General features: G+C 46.7%; 1 protein-coding gene across 6 annotated transcripts in view; it reads left to right on the forward strand.

Moving 5' to 3' along the window:
• The window catches only part of cdkl5 (cyclin dependent kinase like 5), a 50,592-nt gene that overhangs the window by 8,779 nt on the left and 19,770 nt on the right, over window positions 1–22,043 (forward strand). For 5 of the 6 annotated variants that reach the window (XM_023800854.2, XM_023800855.2, XM_023800857.2 and 2 more), the window contains exons 2-7: window positions 2,098–2,328; window positions 3,874–3,908; window positions 18,135–18,180; window positions 18,631–18,767; window positions 19,164–19,284; window positions 20,825–20,884. In XM_023800854.2, coding sequence (XP_023656622.2) covers window positions 2,265–2,328; window positions 3,874–3,908; window positions 18,135–18,180; window positions 18,631–18,767; window positions 19,164–19,284; window positions 20,825–20,884 — 463 coding nt within the window. In that variant the 5' untranslated portion in view covers window positions 2,098–2,264. Of the gene's footprint in view, window positions 1–2,097; window positions 2,329–3,873; window positions 3,909–10,271; window positions 10,296–18,134; window positions 18,181–18,630; window positions 18,768–19,163; window positions 19,285–20,824; window positions 20,885–22,043 lie in introns of those variants that run through there. The other variant, XM_023800856.2, reaches the window with a different exon arrangement.

Genomic DNA, 22,043 nt, shown 5'->3' on the forward strand with positions numbered 1-22,043 from the left:
GTGCATTCTCTGTCCTCATGGTCATGCAAGATCATTCTTGGAAGTCAAGGTAGTAAGACCGGTCTTGCCAAGACCACGAGTACAGTCTTTGTGTTCCTAGTATCGAGATTCACCCCCACATTAGCACCTGAAATCCAAAGAGGATTTTCACTTTTTCGAAAAAAGGAGAGAGCGGAAAAAAAGTGAAAAGAGCGTTTAATGTTTGTTTATCAGCTAGCCAGTTATAGATTTGCAGTCCTTTGCCGCGTAACGTTTCGGTTGAAGACGGGCCTCATGCACGATGGTGGTCCCATAAGATTATAAACGGAGCTGTAAAACTCCCATTGCCTAACGACGATGTAGCCGTCGTGACGTCATATCGCGATGCATTCCTCGTGTGTTTGTGGTGATGCTGGTGTAAACAAACCTAATGTGCTGACAGATGTATAAAAGTGCAGCCATACCAGGGGAGGCCTGGCAGCAGACAGCAGCCTGGAAATTTTCCCTTTTGGTATATTTGCCACCAACTGGGGGGACAGTCTGTGCCTGGCACATACAGCTATGTACAGTATGCAATATTTAATAATGGTAATAAACTGGTTTATGTATTTACTGCACTCTACGTTTTTATCATTTTTTTCGGCTGCACCATTTATCCTAGGTGTGCAGTACGCTATAGCATCCAGCTTTGTGTAAGTACACTCGGTAATGTTCTAATAAGAGCGGAATCGCCCATCGACGTGCGTCACCGTCGTTCGCGCTGACAGGAGCGTTCAGGCACCGCCTCTGAAACGCTGATATTCAGGGGGACAATCGCAGGCCGCTGGTTCTGACGGGAGGCAAAAGCAAAACGTGAAAATATGGACGAAATCCAGGACTTTTTGTATGAAAAATATTTCTTTAATGCCATTTTTTTTCCAGAAAGTGCCTGCATAGTCTCGTATGTTACGCCATAGTTTGGTTTTCTTTTGTCCCTCTACTTTCCATCACCAAATTCCACACGCACAAGCTGTGTTAGGCCGCCGAACTACACACACACAAGCTGTGTTAGGCCGCCAAACTACACACATGCACAAGCTGTGTTAGGCCGCCGAACTACACACACACAAGCTGTGTTAGGCCGCCAAACTACACACATGCACAAGCTGTGTTAGGCCGTCGAACTACACACACACAAGCTGTGTTAGGCCTCCGAACTACACACACACAAGCTGTGTTAGGCCTCCGAACTACACACACACAAGCTGTGTTAGGCCGCCATGCTCCCCACTGAACCATCTCAATTTTAACTACGTAATTCCTAAATCGATCATGGGTTTCTCTGTTAATTAATGTACGATATTCAGTGTAACTGATCATTTTTGCGCAGCAAACGATAATTCTTTCATGAGGTGTTATTCTCATTGCATGACAATCTTAGTCCCGTTTTACAGCCTTGTTAACATGAGGGCTGCCTTTAGACCCACAGAGTCCCACTGACTCCCTGGAGGTTCCCTTTGTAAACATTGAGTCTTACAGACTCCTCGAGGGCTGCCTTTAGACCCACAGAGTCCCACTGACTCCCTGGAGGTTCCCTTTGTAAACATTGAGTCTTACAGACTACTCGAGGGCTGCCTTTAGACCCACAGAGTCCCACTGACTCCCTGGAGGTTCCCTTTGTAAACACTGAGTCTTACAGGTTCCTCGAGGGCTGCCTTTAGACCCACAGAGTCCCACTGACTCCCTGGAAGTTCCCTTTGTAAACACACATTATTGTTTTACTTTTTACATCTGGACGAACCAGTTCTGCCAAATCAAACGGCTAGATACACCTAACCCCTCTTCATGGGGCTATCCTTCATGGGGCTATCCTTCATGGGGCTATGCTTTGGACAGAATGGCTGTTCACTAAATATGTTCCCAAAGACTTTTTTTGCGCTAAATGACATCTTGGAACATTTTCTTGTTAAAAACATTTCACATATTTGCACATAACAGCTGAAATAGATGCTTAGCATGGTCTATAAAATTGCATTGGGCTCAACCAATAGTCAATTTGTCATGACAAAACACATGTACTTATGTATGTAATGTACATTAAAAAACTAACCTTTTCTGATTTTTTTCACGCTGTTACAGGTGTGTGCGTGCGCGCGTGGTGCGTGTGAGGGCGTGTGAGTATGCGGGGACAGCCGCCACAGCCTGCACCCACAAGCCCCCGCCAGGGACACGACGCCAGCCCGCTACATGCCTCCCACTAGCCAGGACGCCCCCTGCTGGCCACGTCTCTGCCACCATTTGTCTTCATGAAGATTCCTGACATCGGTGATGTGATGAATAAATTTGAGGTCCTTGGGATTGTAGGTGAAGGTGAGGTTGGCGAGAGGCCTTCACACATGTCATCAATATCATTTTAAAAGCCCGTAGGGTGGCCAAAGATGCTGAATTCCTGTGTCCCCCCCGCCCCCATTGTGATTATTTTTATCACTGAAATATGAAGAATGGGAATATTGGGAATAACCTCAGTGGAAAACCAGGCTGCGTTAGTGGCAGTCGGCAGTCAGTTCTCCCGGACACAGTAATATCGTTTAAGCAAAAGCATTTCTGGAGAGGGAAGGACCAGGGTTAACAACCCTGGATGAGTCAGATTAGGCAGGAACATCACCTGTGTGAGTCATCTTACACAAGATCATTAAACAGCACCCCATTGCCAACTTCGGTAAGCCCCCACCACCCAAGTCCAACAGCCTCGATCGAGGACTCTAACTGGGCGGGGCTTCTCTCCACGGCTCCTGTACGCCCAGCTGCCCCCGCCTCACTAAAGTTCCCGAGCACTCACACCCTCCACTCCCACAGAGTGGGGGCTTGCCTGGTCCTGATCACTAATGAACTGGTTCAAATGCTTGACAGTAGTGAGGTGACAGGTAGAGTGAGATCTTGAGGTTTGATTCTCTAAGAATACAGAACAGGATTCGAGGTACCAGCTTCCTACTCTCGTCAGGCACAGGACAGGGCGTGAGACGTGGGTGGTGCTAATCCCCGCCCTACCCATGCATGTAATTCCTGCTGAAATGGAGTCTCCGCCAGGCCCGCCGTCTCAGGTGAACAACTGGAGAAGTTGAAGTTGTCTCAGTCGGGCCCAAGAGTGAGGGAGGCATATTATGGGACCCATCTGAAGTAACTTTGTCACAGGCCCAGGAATTATCTGTGGTGGCCTTGATGTCCACACTTAGACTAATTGTAGCCTCAACCAAGGCACTGGGATGGATCTGCCACAGTCCTGCCTTCTCACAGATACTGCGTCCACAGCAACTAAGTGGTGCTATGTTTCTGTGTCCTGCTGGGCTGCAGAGAATGAGCCTGTCCTCTCTGCTGGGCTCTCTGCATGCCGTCCCTCTCCCCATTCCTCGCCGGAGATCCGTCCGCTTTCACTGCAGCAGCTCGCTGACATCTGGCCAGTCCAAATTGGTCGTTGGTAGATCATCGTCATTTGGTCTATATGTGACCTTTACCAAAAACCTTCTGCTTCTGCAAGGCCGACGGCCGGGAAAACTGCACTCTACACCTTGTCATCATTTCGTGTGAGTTTGGTTTGGCCGCATGACCACCCGTGAGATTTACATGTCACGGCTGTGCACTGGCAAGACGCGAGTCTTGCGGGAAAGACGTGAGACTTGACGCCGGTGAGTGTTTCTCTTAGGGGAGTAACTTAATTCATTGCCCGCAGTGTGTGCGGTCTGAAAGAACGTGTCTTGCAGCTGAGGCCAGACTCTAACACTGCCACCTGCTAAGCGACCAACCGCGCATTCTTAGACGGGATATCCCCCCAGAACACCCCTACTTCTCATGTCGTTTACTTAACTAGCTGAAATTAATAATTATCTCTCCCCCTGTCCCCTTTCTCACCTTTCCCAGGAGCCTATGGCGTGGTCCTGAAGTGCAGGCACAAGGTAAGACCATGTTTACCACAGCATAGCGGCTGGCTACCAGAGTGTAGTGGTCCGTGTCTATGGGAGAGACCGTCAATCTGCAGTCAGATGTTGAGTAACGACAGCCCAGGTTTCTGCCATGTGCCCTTTCAGTGGTTGGCATGACGACGTGAGCGGACGATGGTTCAGCTTCAGTCTGTGGTTGTCCTTGGTGAAGCTGGTCATGTTTGCCTTTTGGGTGCAGCCCCCAACAGCCTGGAAGGTGTGTGGGGGTGTGGCTTCCAGGAGGGGCTTGTTCCTTAAGTTCTCCACGCCCATAGCGGCACACTCGCCTGGCGACAAGGGTGATGGGGGCATTTGGGGAGGAGTGTGCTAAATGGTGCCCCTGTAGCTCAATGAGTAGAGCAAATTCAAAGAAACACACATAAATTGTAACCCTTCCCTTTACTGTAAGTTGCTTTGGATAAAAGCATCAGATAAATGAGTTAAACATGCAGCACAGTTGCCTAGTATGTTAAAGGCCTTTGAACAGCCAGCATTACCCATAATCCTCAGCTTTGTAGTTTATGTTTTCCAGTTTGTATTATAAACAGATAAAGGCTGACATGATAAGTTCTGATTAACTGCCATCAGAACACTCTGTGCTGGTTGTACCTGGTGTAATTCCTACGAGCGTAGCGTCGTGATATAGACGCATCGCACAATGGCTGCCGTCCAAGCCAGTTCATTCCCGTTGGTGTCATGGTCTTATTTGGGGGAGATGTCCAGTGCGGCTGAGCACATGGTTGGGGGGGGTATCAGCTTCTCATGCTGTGTTACTGAGCTTGATGGAGGATTGCTCATACTAGCAAACAGGACCCGCTGCGATGGTTCCTGATGGAGGTGCACCTCGAGGTTCCGGCCCAGATGAGGATCTGCTTTTCCCACTCATATCCAAGTTAGCTGCATTTAGCCTACAGAGGGTTTACAGGAAGAACTTCTACCATGTGGCCCGCAGATTGCCGTGGCGTCGTCTCTGGGGGAAGGGGAGGAATCCTACCTTTCCTCTCTGGAAGGAGGGCCAGCAGATTTTTAGACCCGAGTCTGTTTTCCATGCTCATCCCCCAGCTTGATCATCACATGACAGGAATTGCGCTGATCACTGGGCCCAGCTGTGAGATAAGCGTCTGGGGTTTCCTAGCTGCCCAGATGTTGCCTTCTACACGCATTCAAAGCATCTGCTGTTATACCATGCAGCAGCACTTCATTTTAACATGCTTATATTTTTGCTGTAGATTTCAGTATTATATTTGGTTACAATAATACAGTCAATGTTTATCTTATACTTAGATCAACTCTCAGCTTAGCCAATGTCAGCCCTTAGCTTAGTCAATGTCATTGTCAACTCTCAGCTTAGCCAATGTCAGCCCTTAGCTTAGTCAGTATCATTGTCAACGCTCAGCTAAGTCAATGTCATTATCAACTCTCAGCTTAGCCAATGTCAGCCCTTAGCTTAGTCAATGTCATTGTTAACGCTCAGCTAAGTCAATGTCATTGTCAACTCTCAGCTTAGCCAATGTCAGCCCTTAGCTTAGTCAGTGTCATTGTCATCACTCAGCTAAGTCAATGTCATTGTCAACTCTCAGCTTAGCCAATGTCAGCCCTTAGCTTAGTCAGTGTCATTGTCATCACTCAGCTAAGTCAATGTCATTGTCAACTCTCAGCTTAGCCAATGTCAGCCCTTAGCTTAGTCAGTGTCATTGTCATCACTCAGCTAAGTCAATGTCATTGTCAACTCTCAGCTTAGCCAATGTCAGCCCTTAGCTTAGTCAGTGTCATTGTCATCACTCAGCTAAGTCAATGTCATTGTCAACTCTCAGCTTAGCCAATGTCAGCCCTTAGTTTAGTCAATGTCATTGTCATCACTCAGCTAAGTCAATGTCATTGTCAACTCTCAGCTTAGTCAGTGTCATTGTCATCACTCAGCTAAGTCAATGTCATTGTCAACTCTCAGCGTAGCCAATGTCAGCCCTTAGCTTAGTCAATGTCATTGTCATCACTCAGCTAAGTCAATGTCATTGTCAACTCTCAGCTTAGCCAATGTCAGCCCTTAGCTTAGTCAGTGTCATTGTCAACGCTCAGCTAAGTCAATGTCATTGTCAACTCTCAGCTTAGTCAGTGTCATTGTCATCACTCAGCTTAGTCAATGTCATTGTCAACTCTCAGCTTAGCCAATGTCAGCCCTTAGCTTAGTCAGTGTCATTGTCAACTCTCAGCTTAGTCAATGTCATTGTCAACTCTCAGCTTAGTCAATGTCATTGTCAACTCTCAGCTTAGCCAATGTCAGCCCTTAGCTTAGTCAGTGTCATTGTCAACGCTCAGCTAAGTCAATGTCATTGTCAACTCTCAGCGTAGCCAATGTCAGCCCTTAGCTTAGTCAGTGTCATTGTCAACGCTCAGCTAAGTCAATGTCATTGTCAACTCTCAGCGTAGCCAATGTCAGCCCTTAGCTTAGTCAATGTCATTGTCAACCCTCAGCTAAGTCAATGTCATTGTCAACTCTCAGCTTAGTCAGTGTCATTGTCATCACTCAGCTTAGTCAATGTCATTGTCAACTCTCAGCTTAGCCAATGTCAGCCCTTAGCTTAGTCAGTGTCATTGTCAACTCTCAGCTTAGTCAATGTCATTGTCAACTCTCAGCTTAGTCAATGTCATTGTCAACTCTCAGCTTAGTCAATGTCAATGTCAACGCTCAGCTAAGTCAATGTCATTGTCAACTCTCGGTCAATGTCAACTCTCAGTTTAGTCAATGTTAGTGTCAACCCTCAGCTTAGTCAATATCAATAAAGGATCTTTCAAAAAAAATAAATATCAGAGGAGAGTACACAGGAGTTTTTCCATAACTTGCTAATTTGAAACGCACATTTGCTACCTTGGCTCTTCGCAGAGGTCTTCCAGGTCGAAGGAAAGGCTGAGGGCAGGTGAGAATCATGTATGTCAGCTGATTCTGGATCAGTAGCGGCCACTGGGACTTGGAAAGCCGTATGTCTTTACCCCCATGAGATGTGAAGAAGCAGGACCGGACAGTAGGATGTTGATACTGTGTACGGATCCCTGACCCTCAAGGCCTGCTATTAAACTTTGATCAAGTGCCGGTCTGAGTGAATCATGCCCGTTCGTTTACCTTCCCGTTTGGCCAGACGCCCTCACCAAACGCACGTGTCCGTGTTCGACCTTTCCGGGATATTTTCTACAGCTGCGGTTCACAGATTTGTATGATCTGTGCTGTGCATGATGTCTTAAACTGTTTTTGTAAACAAAGCTTGATGTTTACCTCTCAATACTGGTGTAACAGGTTTACTTCAAAGAAAAAAAATCCACAAGCTGTTAAGAGCAATCTGCTGTTATTTATGCTTTAATGCTGGATATAAGTGTCTTTCTGTGGGCCAGAGTGTTTCTCTTGGAGAATGTGTAACTTTCTTTAGGTTTTCTGCATGATTTCAAAATGCTTATTCAGATTTTTTCAAATATTGTTTCTTTACTCATCCGTGAAAATGAAAAAAAACTCGACAGAGACTCGCGGAGCTGATCAGAGCCACGTCACTATAAACGGCGAGTCTTGTCCGGAATAGTTACATTCAGGAGGAATACTGATACATCAGGAATCTTGGCAGGAGTTCAAGAATTCTTGTGTTTGGGACGTCCCTGGTTCTGCATTCCTGCAAGCAGGAGAGTCACGTGCAGGTTCATTGTTTGTACATACTAAAGCAGTGAGTAATGACTATATATAAGTTTAACTCTTATATTTTGGGCATACATTGATAAGACTCAGAGTACCAGAGAGGGTCATTTTACTTGAAAATGAAGAAGAGGGAAACCAAGGTGGATGGATGCAGTCATCATAGCAATGACCATGTCACTGGGAAGTCTGAATAACCAGACAGAAGACAAAACGTTCTAGAGCAATGCTGTCTTAATGGTCAGTCAATATGAACCTATTAATAATACTTAAGTCACTATAAAATACCAAAGTGATGCACATCCTATAGTAATATACGGCATATTTAGCCATGTTCAGGCAGTGTCATGATACTGACCACTGGGAACATTCTAGAGACAAAACATTTCTTTGACTCCTTTCCATGGTTATGCAGTTTCAGATACAAAGACAAGCCTCCTATGAATATGCACTTTAGTCACCTTCCTGACCCCTGGTGTGAACCTCTGCAGGTGCTGCCCAGCACTCATCCAGGGCCACGCTAAGTCTGAAGGTTGGAAGGTAGAGCCTAATGGGCGGAGTTTCTGGTGCAGTAACACCATCGTAGTGTGCTGCCATGTAACTAAGTGTTTATACAGTGGGATGGACGAGCCATGTGAGAAACGCTCATGGGAGTTTCTTACACAAAAATGTTCTGAGAGCAGAATGAAAAATGATTGGTTCGGAGAAATAACCAATTAGATTGTAGAAGAGGCGAGTCCAACCAATCAGATGTCTTGGTCCCACCTCATCTTGTTGCTTGCGCCCATCTCCTCTACAATCTGATTGGTTATCTCTCTGAACCAATCATTTTTCATTCTGCTCAGAACATTTTTGTGTCAGTTAAACTCCCACAAGCACGAGGAACTGTGTGAGGACCTGATTGCTTAGCCTCGCAGCACAATCTGTCTCTGTGAGCAATGCTCAGGGCTGCTCTTTCCCCGGGAGAAAACAAAACAATGCATTGGACCACTATTATTTAGGAACTACCAACCTATCTATCTTCTTCCTGTGCTTGGATAATGTTTTCCTTTGGTTTGGGGCGCCTTTGAAGGGGACTAAGCAGAGGAAATGACTACGTACAATAAAATAATTTGTCTCTAAAATGTCACAGCTGTTATAAAATCATATTTGATGGCAATTGTATTTTAGTTGTGCTGTGGCCAAAAATACCGGCCTCTGTTTGCATATGATGTGCCTTTATCCTTGTACACCGCGTCTGCATGTCCAGCTTGTTTCCTGCACCCCACGGGCCTTTGCACCTTGGGATGGTTTCTCGTGTGTGAATGTCAGAACTGTGTAAATCTGCTCATGGTTTAGTCCCGGTCACAGAAAAGGCCTTTACGTCATCGGTAATCCAGTCGTACTAATGGAAGGCCTTTGATTTGGACCCCTGACGCTTCTCTCATTGCCCAGCACCCCCATGTGACCCCCATACCCCCCTCCGTCAGTGACAAACGGCCGGCCTTTGACGGCCTTGAGCGCCTTTTTCAGTCACCCATCACCCTTTACGTGATCATTAAGAAGACGCTCCATTACATTCCCTCCGTCAGTAATTCATTACCCTCCAAAAGTGTTTTTTGCTTTTAATGCTTGTCTTTTATTAATAGCCACCCCCCCCACCCCATGTTCCTTCTCGCCCATTTGCAAACAAGTTGAGTTCGTTTAGAGGCGCTACATGAGTAGCCAGGCTTATCGTGTCATTTAGTGGGGGGGGGGGGGAGGCGTAACGTTAGTCGTATCAGGTTATGCAAATTGGGAACATAAGAGAGGACACTCACAACCTGCGTCTCACCTGGGTGGGTATGGCTGGCTTGCTCGCTGGGGGGGCGGCCCCCCCCGGCCTGGCCGACCTGCCCTGAGCTGACTGTGTTACGCAGAGACCTACAGAGTGTCTGTGACAGCCTCATCTAGGCCGGCGGCGTTTCCGTGACACCGGCGCGCCCGAAAGCGCACTCCGCAGCTAAAAATACATACACCCGCAGTGACTGGCCACGTGTCCTGTCCCTGCGTCATGTGACTGGCTGCCAGGATTCTGGGAAGGGGCTACTCTCTACTCTGTGTGTGTGTGTGTGCGCGCGCTTCCAAGAACGAGCTTCCCTCTCCTCAGCCCTGGGCCTGTTTGTCACCTGATTGAATTCATGGGGTATTTTGCTTTAAGAAATTCTGATCCTTGATCCTTGTCCAAGCAAGTAAAGGAGATCTCTGTAGACATGTAATAAAGCTGGCCTGGGTGTTCACTGATACCTTCCGTCAGGCAAATTTTAGGCCAAACAGGGATATTGTCACAATATGGCCAATTTTCAGTTCTTTTAATGTGTTAAATGCCTATGACTAGTGTGTCATTAAGATCAGTAATACATGTGTTCTTGCATATATATACAGTACATAATTCTTTCAAATATTGTACATCCTTAATATGCTCTGGCTTTCTAGAAGTACTTAAAATTATTTGAGATTAGTATGACGCAAAATCAAGAAGGTAGGCGGGAGATTCACAGCTTGCCCCCCCCCACCCCCCCACCCCCCCCCCCTGTGTAGCAGACATCCTGCTGGGGGCGCCATCGTTCTCATTCCCGTGTGATGCTCTGCTCACTTCTCTCGCCAGGGAGGTGGGACCAATCAGGCGGCTCATCTCGGCATTTTCAGATCCAGCGTCATACATGAAGGAGGTGATTGTATTTTTTTTCCTTCTCCCAAAACCTCCCATCCGGAGTGCTGGTGGCCAGGAGCTGGATTGTCCGTCAGATCCGTGTAATTAAACCACCTTTTTAGCTCGTTGTACATTCTGTCTCCATCCACGTCTCTGCTGTTCAGGCGGCACCCTGTGGATTTTGGTTTTGCTCTTGGGTGGGGCTGTGGCTGGTGATGCCGGGGCGCTTTCTCGCATTTTTTAATTTTAATGCAAACACTGAAGGTGGCAGTGAAGCTCCTCTCACGTCGAGCCAATCGCAGGTTCTCCAGAGGAGACGGTGTATAGAAGAGCCCCAGTTAGCGTTTCACTGGTCCTGGGTTTCCTCTAAGCGAACCCATCACCAGGTCATCCAGAGAAAGAGCATGCTGGGTAAATTTGATGTAATGGACGTGACACCGGTTTCAAGTAATGAAATTTAGGGAGGTGATTCTATCCCGCTCGACTGATTGCCCATCGAAATGAATTTCATGCAGTTATTTTGCCCCTATAATTTCCCGGAGTGCTGTGTCTGCGCTGGGCTGGGGCCCGGTCTCCGTCTGGCCAGCTCACCCTCACAGATGAGTGTGATCTATAACGGAGATGCTGGCCGGTCTGACGGCCATCACAGAGTAACAACTTTCTGACTCCCTTTGAAGCCAATTCAGGGTAAAACATTTGCAAGTTAGAGACTCTGACAGCAGAGGAGGACCTGAAGACCAGGTCTTATTAATACCCCCAGTGAGTGATGTCAGAGCCCCTGCTCTGGGGTGACATCACCATCAGCAGACGTGTTGATAGACCTTTTGTATTGTGGTTTTTTTGCTGCGGTGAGCGACACCCTAGCCACGTGTGTCGCCAGCTGATTTCGAGGGACCGAGGTGCACTCGCTTGTCGCATTTCGGAATCCATTCCCAAAGCACGCCACACGGATCCATCCGGGCAGCTCTCCGGGGGAGGTGACGTCGCTGCCATGATCTTTATCTGCCTCGTGAATTTTAGGGTTTGGGGAGAAGAATTGCACACAGAGAAGTGAATTGAGTGGAACCAGTCAGATAGTTAGAGATGTCATAGAGCTGCTAAGAATGTCGCAATATTTTCAACTGTATTAAACGTGGTTTTAAATCTGGTTTTATTCGTTTCTTTTTCATAACTTAACTTTTTAGTTGTTAAATGCTGTTAAGTGTTAGAAGTTTTTCCAATAACAATTCAGACAAATGCATTAAAACACTTGATAATAGATGAGGTATTAATGGCAGGATCTGGGCAGTGAGGACTGTGTGCCAGTGTGCCCCCCACTGGACAGGACTTCATCATGTTGAAACGGCGCATTCAGCCCTCTTAGTGATGCAGGGCCACGTTTCACATGCAGGGTGGGCCGACCTTTGGCAACCCCCCCGCTTCCAGGACACTTGTCAATACGGTAATTGAATTAATTTTTTTCCCTCTTTCTGTTGTGATAAGCTAATTTACTCTGGCACTATTTCATATGACTACACATTAGACGATGTTAGAGGATCGTGTTTTAGTTAGTTTGGTTTACACAGTGTTTCATCCGTCTCAGATTTCCTCCAAAACTCAAAGCTGTTGAAAACAGGAATATGTACAAAACTGCTCATCATTGGCTGTTCATCAGCCCATCAGTAATATACTGTACATGGGTACAACATGGATTATGATATATTAATATATACTTTCCAGTTTTGTTTCCAAATACTTCTGTCGGTAGAAATGGCCACGTCACATTTACGCTGTCTAAAATGCATGTGGAATCGCTCTCCGATGTTTCATGCATCACTTTCATATAACTCCATTTAGTGAAGTCATGCCCTAAAATTCAGGCCCAGAAATGGGCACAGAAAAGCTTTCTTTACACACAGGGTGGTGAGGGTTTGGGAGTCGCCTCCTGGTGTTACTGTCAGGCTCAAAGGCCGACATTATCGACGGCGTGATGTTTTCTGTAACTCCATGTTATTTGATTTGTGCAGATTATTCAGTGATTCCACAGAGTTTACCATCTGTTTGGAGCTGCCAGATGCGTTATTATGAACACGTGTATGTTTGTTTGTCATCTTTACGCACTGGGAAAAGCTGTCCTGGTGACTGGTACAAGCAAAGTCTAATTCTGCTGTGTGCAACATGAAACATAGACCAAGCAAAGCAAAAAAGATAGGAATTGTGAGCTATCTGCAGACTGCTAATGGCTAACCCTTGTGTAAATGGTTGCCATACTTGGGTTCTAAAGTCCGCCTTCTAGGGGAAATGAACTCAGAGGTCATTTTGCATGTAACAGAGATTGCTTTGCATTACGAGATCCCTACAATTCGTCCGAGCGGTTAAATAAATAATGAAACTGGCCCCTGCAGCAAGTGACTCAGTTTCCTGGTGTCATACAGGAGCAGAAAGGAAAATTAATTCACGTCCAACATATATGTGGAGTTGGGGCACATCAGCTTATGAAATCCTGTCCACTGTGAGTGTTTTTACCCCTGATAACATGCGTTGTTTACACTGTAAATCTTCTCTCCCAGAGACTGATTGTAGACATGAATTCACACGCTGTCCTTCTGCTAAACCAAATTCTGTATGTTTTAAATTTAAAGTGATCAAGTGAGAAGCTTCAAATAAACACTAATCAGACAAACCTAAAAGTAGTTTAATCCTGTTCCCTAATTACCTCACTTAGAATTTTAACGTAGATGGATATCTAATGATGGTTAAAGACCATGCTAATTAGTAAATGAGGACACCTTACCTAGGAATTTGAGTCCTTGGGTGACGGTATCAGGGATGGGTGGAGGAACGGTTCGGTTACTACGGCAAGAAATACTCAGAAGAGTTGTAGTAGGCCTACCATGTGTCAGATCTGCTCCAGCTTAATCAGGCTAAACTACAGATTTTCTGCCTGTAACTATTGTGTCGGCTTTACTTAAGCTGGACGTTGAGGATTCCTTTCGTAACCCTTATTTCTTATAATAATTCTCAAATAGTGTCTGTGTATCACCGTTACCTTCGGATGTCTGACTCCGACATTGTGGGAAGCTCCGTGTTTGCGTGCAGTATCACACACCAGATAATTAGTACTCTTTATCGCACAATGCTGTGAGACCAGTGATTTTATTTTTATTTTTTAATCCTGTTTCCTATCAGCCATTCCACTTTTTGGGGGGGGGGGATAGTGATAGTTTAGGAAAAAATAGATGTGTATTTAGTGTAGAAGGAGCGTGTTCAGAATGCGTGTGGAAATGAAGAGGAGGTTTTTGGAGTAGCGCCGTCGCGGACGCTGCCCACAGCAATGTACAGTGCAGGTGCTCTGCTGTGAAAATGGGAAACATTTGTCGGGAATGTTGCCTCTACATGCGCGTTTTTCCAACGCAGAGAGCGTATCGTCACAGTGTAACACGGCGAGGGGTGCGGAGCAGAAACCGCCCTCCGGCATCTGCGCCTCCTCGCCGGCTCGCACGCAGTTACCATACAGCGCGCGCCGCGGCGACGGCGTTACCGTGGCGACCACCTCGCATTCCTGTCAGCCGTCTGCTAAATATAGCCGCTGGCTAACTAGTGCCGAGGCTGGCTAATAAGTAAACACTGCCCTAAATTTAGCGAGTATCTTGTGGTCCAGAATCACGGTGTTGTCGGCGATTTTCGCGCAGGGGGCGCAGTCACACGCAGCCTCGGCGTGTCAGGGACAGCAAAAGAGGCTGTGTCTGTTCTGCAAATAAACACGCAAATGCAGTGCGCCGTCCTTCTCCGGCATCCTGTGGCGACGCCCGCAGCTTTGTGTGTTCAGTAAGAGGCATTGAAGGTCGAATTCTTGCTCTGCATCATGTCTGCCTGTTGGGTTGGGCTGCCTGTTCATTTTGTCCTACACCTCATTCACCAATGGACCCTCGCGGTGGGGGTGGGGTCACAGGGACAAAGGCACCATCCTTGCTATTTTTAGGTCAGACACTGAAAGCCTCTAGCATGAAGCCAAAATATTAAGCTTGCAACAACATTTCAGTCCCACAGTTGCACTGTCCCTCATCCTGTGGCCCCTGTGCCCCCCCCCCAAAAACTAAAAATGCCAGAAGTCTTGTATTTTGTTTGGTTACTTATGGTTATGGTTAGGGCTGGGTAGGGGTTAAGGTTGTCATGTTGGGGTTAGAGTTTTCCCCATTGAAATGAATGGCGAGTCCCCACAAAGCTATAATTACACATCTGTGTGTATGGGTGTGTATCTGACCTATGATGGACCGTTAGCCTGTGTTGGTAATAACCCTCCCCCCTGACCATGATAAGACGTTATATGATGGTTGGATGTTCTCTGTCGGAATTTGTGCAGCATTCAGTATTAATATGGCCCGTGGTAATCTAATCTCTCAGATATAAATGTTTTTCTTGAGGACAAAAGAGCGACGTTTCCTGCCCATTCCTGTTATTTTCTGTCCTGCTTCTGTCTGGCAACCAGGCAATATATATGTTGTAATTTCTGACCTTATATGTGAAAGGTTAGAAATGTGAATTATGTTAGGAGGCACTGAAGAATTGCACTAACCAAGCAAGCCGTGTATTTGGAGAGAGTTTTGGCATGTTATGGGGGGGGGGGGGGGGGGGGGTGATTTGAGGGGGGGGGGAAAGCTGTAGGAAAAAACAACAGGATGTGATTCAGAAGAAGGGCTGTAATAGTGTTACCACATCATAGGTGAATGTGTGTGTTTTTGCTTTGATTTGGTTTTAGCATTAGCCCTTGCCCGTCCCAAAGGTCAAATTCAGGTCAAATTCTTTCCTTCCATGCGCTCCGTCACCCTTTAGTATGAACTGCTGCTGTGATCTGTGTGTAAACAATGTGTAGCCCCTTCAGAAATGCCTTGTCTCTCACTTCGGTTCTGTGATCAGTTACTAATGTCTGGTTTCCATATAAGCGCCTAGTCTGTCCATTCCTTCAGGCAGTGCCACTTAATCAGAATCTTTATTGTCACACAGTTAAGGCTGGTGGAAATTTGTGTTGGCACAGCTTGCAATAGTTGGAGGCACCGGGACAATAGACAATTAACAACTATGGCGTAAACAGACAGAGAATAAATGTAAGAAGATAGACAACTGAGAGGCGTAAACACAAGGTAGGTGATAAATACCGTATAGTTCCTTTCAGTGATGTTTAGCCTCCTGCGTCTCATCTCTGATCGGTTAGTAATGCCTGGTCTCCTTACAGTCACCTTGCCACTCACTGCCAGTTCTCCAGGTACCTGGCCCCTAATTTCCCACCCACTGTTCCTCCAGTGGATTACTTGTTCACCAGTCTTGGAAAAAGAAGAATCGCAAAAACCTTTACTCAGAATTAGTCCAATTACAACCTAACACTGTCGCAAATTTTAAGTGATTGATCTGTTAATTATAGTCAGCTAATAAGGGGAACAGACATGCGTGTTTGTCAGATACAATCTGCTCTGCCTTATTCATATTCATATTCAACTTATAATATTTAATTATTCCAGTTTCTCTTGGCTGTAGTGCCATCTAAAGGGTAATCGGCATGATTAGTATTCACGTTTGGTTCCACCAGGGTGAGTGACGTTATTAAAAGCACCATCCTTCTCAGTCGGCGCGCTGGGACACGTGGAGGCCATTCTCAGTGCGTTCACAGTCAGCGGGCTGAGATTCTTAACACGAAGTCACAGTGATGTGCTTCGTGTGTCTCGGTGCTGTTCACCTGCTCCACAGCACGCCACATGACCATCCGGGTGCTCCAGAGTTTGTGCTCCCTATTTTACCCCTGACGACTCCCCAGAACGTGACAGCTGCTGGCGCCCCTGAGAGGCCGGAAGGTGGTACTACCCCTACAGAATGTTCAGCAGTGCCGATGGAGAGCCGCTTGTGGCACGCTCACACACAGACAGAACAATGGGTCCTTCAGAAGGTCTTATGGTCCACTGTGGACCTCGGGGACGAGAGAGTCGCATGACTCCGTAGAAGTACAAAGGGGCAGTGATCACTGGCGGCGTCTGGAGCATGGTGCCGCATACTCAGTCCGTACTGGGCCTCATCTCTCTTTTCAAGGCAGCGGGGGAGCCTGCTGTGGCATCCATTTATTTATGTGGCTGTCAACCTCAGCGACATCACCTGTCACACAGTCTGTAGCAGCCTTAGGACCACACACACACACACACACACATACACACACAGATTATGTATCTATGTGGGGACTCTCCATTCATTTCTATGGCCATAACCCTAATCCCAACAAAAGCAACCTTAATCCCTACCCAGCCCTAACCTTAACCATAAGGAACCATAAGGAACAAAATACATGACTTTGACAATTTTTAGTTCTTTGATTGCAGTCACAGATTTTTTTTAAATTGAGTTTCCCCTTGTGGGGACTGAAAAAATGGTCCCCACAACGTCAGAATAACAGGTTTTTTATCACATTGTGAGGATATTTGGTCCCCACAACGTAATGTGTACATGACACACAAGGTTGACACTTAGAGTTGCATAACAGAAAGTTTTGCCAGCATCGATACTTTGACAGTACAGGAAAGAATTTGTATAGGTCACTGTAAGTCATTAAGTGGTAAGATGTGAGGCATTAAATGAATATATCACCATTCAGAGATCCGCTACCTCCAGTCTGAAGCAAGAACTAGGTTCAAATGAATACTAGCAATTTCCATAAGCAGCCATGAAGAAATTAATGTTTCGGTTGATTACACTTCCACACGGAAGACAAGGTTTGGGTCAGGAGAACCAGGGTTGTCTGTCTGGGTCAGGAGAACCAGGGTTGTCTGTCTGTAGCCCCTCTCATCCCGTAATGAGGCTGCAGTGAGATCTTTTCTTTGAGCTTCCGTGTAAAAAAAAAACAATCCATCAAGGTGAGATAAATTAAAATGATTGAGGTAAAATTTTTAGTTACATTTGCAGAGGCAGCGCAGCCTTCATTGACTGACCTCGGTGGAGGCCGATGGGGTAGGATTGACAGGAAAGTAGAGTTTTGCCAACCATGTCACAGACCGTAGGGTGTTATGTAGGGTTCTCAGTCGCTGGGCTGCGAACTGTGTGCAGGCTCTACCCTCCCCCCAGTCCATGGCGTGTCCCTGGTGTACTGATAGGTATGAGGGAACAGCCAATTCATGCACTGGGATGGGGGTGTCCATGTCTGTCTCAGCAGCTACAGTAATGAGGACAGGAATGACACGGAACAAGCAGGTATTCCCAGGCTTCCGGGCTTTTCCGGGGACTCTCGCCACCTAAAATAAAACCGCCCTCAGCCATGACCCCTCCCCCAGCCCTCCCCCATGCCCAGAGGACACGCAGACATGGGATTAGCTGAGGCTGTAATTAAATCTTACTTTATGTTTGAAGGTCAGCTTGGGAAATCTTCAAGAATTCGTGTGATGTTGAAAACGCGTGCGAGCGCTCATCAGGCTATCCGCCGGAGCGCTAATGAGTGTGCTTCAGTCCATGGGCTACAAATAGATTTTATGTAGATATCAATATTTAAAATGTGTTATTAAATATTTATTTACATCCAGCTTGTATTTTGTGACAGGGGGCTCTCCGACTACGAACTGTTCATTCTTCTGTGGTCGCCTCAGCACCTGATTTTAAATGATGTTCTCGCTGATTAAAAAAAATAAAAAATCAGAAAGAATTACTCTGTCATCTTGGTGAATTGTTACGTTCACAGAGCGTTTGGCGTGTGTCGTCCGCCGTCTCAGTATTCGCTCCCACTGCTTGGTGACTTTCACCGCCGGTGTTGCCTGGTAATCTGTGCCAGTGAGGAGACGTAAAGCCCAGCCAGGACTCGTCTCAGAATCCCCTGCACCCTCCAAATTAACTTTCCCTGCTTCTCTTACAGGAGACAAATGAAATTGTGGCCATTAAGAAGTTCAAGGACAGCGAAGGTAAGATGCTCCTGCGGTTAATTGGGTAAACAGATTTTAATGCCCTTTTGTGGACATCGGTCTGACGACAGACAGTCCAGTGCTCAGGGTTCTCATATTCTATCGTCGATCTTAGCTGACTGCGGAACTGAGTATGTTGCCAGATCATGCACAAACATGACCCATGTATGTTTTCGGTAAGATGCACAAGTATGTGTTTGTTTAATTTAATCGTTTGGCTACCACTGAAGTCAGGTATCCCCCCTTTGAAAATGGATTTTAGTACTTAATTGTACTAAATAACTTACTGACTATAACTGGGGGATATAAGATTAAATTATGTGCAGGCAATTGGCAACGGTGGACTGGGATCTCCAATACCACATGTTATCTGTAAATAAAGGTCAGTGTTTCAGTCCCTGAATGAAAGATCCCCCCCCCCCTTCTCCCCTGCCTCCCCCCACCTTGCAGAGAATGAGGAGGTCAAGGAGACCACGCTGCGGGAGCTTAAGATGCTGCGCACCCTCAAGCAGGAGAACATCGTGGAGCTGAAGGAGGCGTTCCGTAGGAGGGGCAAGCTCTACCTGGTCTTCGAATATGTGGAGAAGGTCTGCATGGGGGGGGCAGGCAGAGCAAACTTCACGTAGCCTCACCCTCTGAGAGCGTTTCCATTCGGCGCCCTGTTTTTGTTGAGCCTGTGTGCTGTTAGTTCGGAGGGATTTACAAAGAAAATGTAAAAATCATGTTAATTTATTACATTGTTGTCCTGTTCTTCACGGTTACGCTGCTATCGCCCAAAAAACGCTGATGGTGTCTTATTTCCTAAAAGTAACATCTACCTGGGGGTTTTGCAATTTCTTCTTTTTTTGGATGCTTTATGACTTGTTCATTGGACTAACTTGCCAGGTATTATGCACATGTGACGGCGGATCCTTCTGGGCGCAGAGTCGCCGCTCACAGGTCAGTACAGGCTCTGACGGGAGGACTCTGGCGTTTGCTTCCAGAACATGTTGGAGCTGCTGGAGGAGCTTCCAAACGGCGCCCCACCCGAGAAAGTGAGGAACTACATCTACCAGCTCATCAAAGCCATCCACTGGTGCCATAAGAACGACATCGTTCACAGGGGTAAGGGGGCCTCGCCGGGGCGGGGGGGGGGGGCATCTAGAGCGATCCCCGCTCCTCTCAGATCTTCACCTCAGTGTTTCGAAAGTATAAATTATACGGGAAAGTTGAATTTGCTGTTGATGATCACATAGTGCCTGGAAAACCCAGAGACGCCCACAACATGTTGAAAATCCTCAGCTCCTTTAACACACTCCTGCTTTACCTTGTATTTCTAATAAAATTATGGTATTCTTACCCTGTAAAACCACCAGTGCTTAGTTCCCATGAACTCTTGAGGCTAAGTACAGGTAAGAGGAGTGAGGGATGACAGGACACTTTCTGGGAACGATACGAATCTTCCAACCACAAGCCAAGGAGACATACCACAATAATGTTGATTTTATTACAGGAACAGTAGGTACTGCTGCCCGTCTGTAAGCTTTACTGGTATAAACACCTACAACAGTAAACATACAGGAAAGTCACACATTTTGCCAGAATTCCCCTGGTGGAAACGTGTAAATCTCTTTCTTGTTTTGTGCCAACTGATTTTCTCTCTGCAAACAATGGAACAATTTCTTTGCCAGCTGAAGGACTAAGTGGGACAGAGACTCTGCTTTTTATTTGCATCATACAGTTTCTGGGAATTTTTCTGGGCTCCTAAGCCTTTTCCCAGTCATCCAGTGCATGTTGACCCCCGCATTATAATGAGGTTGCCCACCGAAGGGGGCAGGCAGAGGCAGAATCGTTATGCCCAAAAGGCCGGCAGTAACATCTGATGGTTTTATGAGCCCCTGGAAAAAAAGTCTCTCTGTGGCTTTAGACCAGGTTTCCATCCCAGATCGGGGACTGAGGTCGTTCTCTTTGGGGTACGGCGGCATAGCAGAGAGATGCCGGTTCCCATAGGCACTGCATGCCATGACCACAATGAGACGACATAGCATTTGTAAGCATTGTTAGAGTTAAAGCCTTCACAGGTTGACATTGGTGGGCATTTTAAGACCAAACTGGGATTGTCTTTGAAGTTGGATGTCATAAGCCTTGTGGATCACATCAGAACTCCACCAAAAACAGTCTAACTTTTCAGTCACTTGGAGATAAAGGTGAGAATTTACTTTTATTAATTTCCCATCCGAGAGAGTCGTGTCGTGTTTCATTGGCATTATTGCCATCTGTAGGGGAGCGGAGTGTGATGCCACACGACTGTATGATGTACCGCGAGAAATTTGTGGAAGTACTTGGAGAAACGAAAGTGTTGTATTGAGAATGATCCCAGTCTGTGAACAGAACATTGTACAGTGGCATGTTTCTGAGCTGGAGTAAAATAAACTTGTTGAATATCCAAATGAGTGTGAAGTAACAGGTTTCCAGTTTTTTTTTTTATTCTAAATTATGTTGTACAACTCAGCACTTCAGCGTTTCCTGTGTTGATCAGTGAGGTACATTTTTCATAATCGTAATTATAATCATATATTAAACTCCCCCTCTAGCTGCTTCCTGGTTACTAAATGTGCATTTTACTGCTCTGTAAACACCCCCTGTCTTTCCTCCACCACCATAGACATCAAGCCTGAAAATCTCCTTATCAGCTCTGATGATGTTCTCAAGCTCTGTGATTTCGGTGAGTCAAAATGGCCTTACTGTTTACAGGGTCCCGCGTGATGGTGGGGGAGGGGGGGGGGGGGGTGTCCCCACTGCAGGAATTCACCTCCCACCAGCTTCGATTCGATGAAACAAAGCCACGCTGGGCCTGTTAGCTTATCTTCGTTTTGTCCATGCTGGGATCCTGAGCGCGAGAAGAAGCCTTCGCTCTTCACATCTTTAATACTTCAGCTCTCGGCGGTGTTGAGCAGCATTGAGAAGAGAACACACCTTGTAAAGTGGATACCGGCCATTAAACTGCTGCTGTCAGAGTCATATATTTTGAATCCAGAATATTTAGTCGTTAATAAATTTGATGTGGAGCACAGAGCAGCTTGGCACTTGGCACTTTCTGCCACGGAGAGGTCTGAGATGAGCTCAGGGTGTAGTGTCACGTCCCTTGTCACCTGCCGCACTGCGTCATCAATATCAGTCATTACTCTGTGCTTTACCAACAGCCGCCGGTCTGAGCAATTTGGAGCAAAAACACATTAAATAGACTTGGACTGGGAGACTGGGAGAGTGACAGGAGGATTTATATTCTCACTCTGTTGTCTTCCGTTCATTTATCGATGGTGGCATTTGGCTGCTTCCGTATCTCATCTCGTCCTCCAAATCCAGCCAAACCGAGAGCCTAGCCCCCAAACGTCCGCCTCTGTCTGGGACATTAGAGACTGTAAAGGCAGAGGTGACTTTGGAGATGGACATTGTCTGAATGAAATCTAGCTCATCCTACTCAACTGCAGTTCCGTTTTTGTTTCTTGGTCCCCCTAGTGGGCTGTAGCTGTTACTGTAGAGAAACTGCCACATTACTAGAATCATACCAGAATCTTCTGGTTGATGTTAGGTGGGATCAGAGTGGGCTGCTGGGAGGGGTTATGGGCGGGATCAGAGTGGGCTGCTGGGAGGGGTTATGGGCGGGACCAGAGTGGGCTGCTGGGAGGGGTTATGGGCGGGACCAGAGTGGGCTGCTGGGAGGGGTTATGGGCGGGATCAGAGTGGGCTTCTGGGAGGGGTTATGGGCGGGATCAGAGTGGGCTGTAGGGAGGGGTTATGGGCGGGATCAGAGTGGGCTTCTGGGAGGGGTTATGGGCGGGATCAGATTGGGCTGTAGGGAGGGGTTATGGGCGGGATCACAG

This window comes from Paramormyrops kingsleyae, chromosome 1 (assembly GCF_048594095.1).
Source record: "Paramormyrops kingsleyae isolate MSU_618 chromosome 1, PKINGS_0.4, whole genome shotgun sequence".
Lineage (NCBI taxonomy): Eukaryota > Metazoa > Chordata > Actinopteri > Osteoglossiformes > Mormyridae > Paramormyrops > Paramormyrops kingsleyae.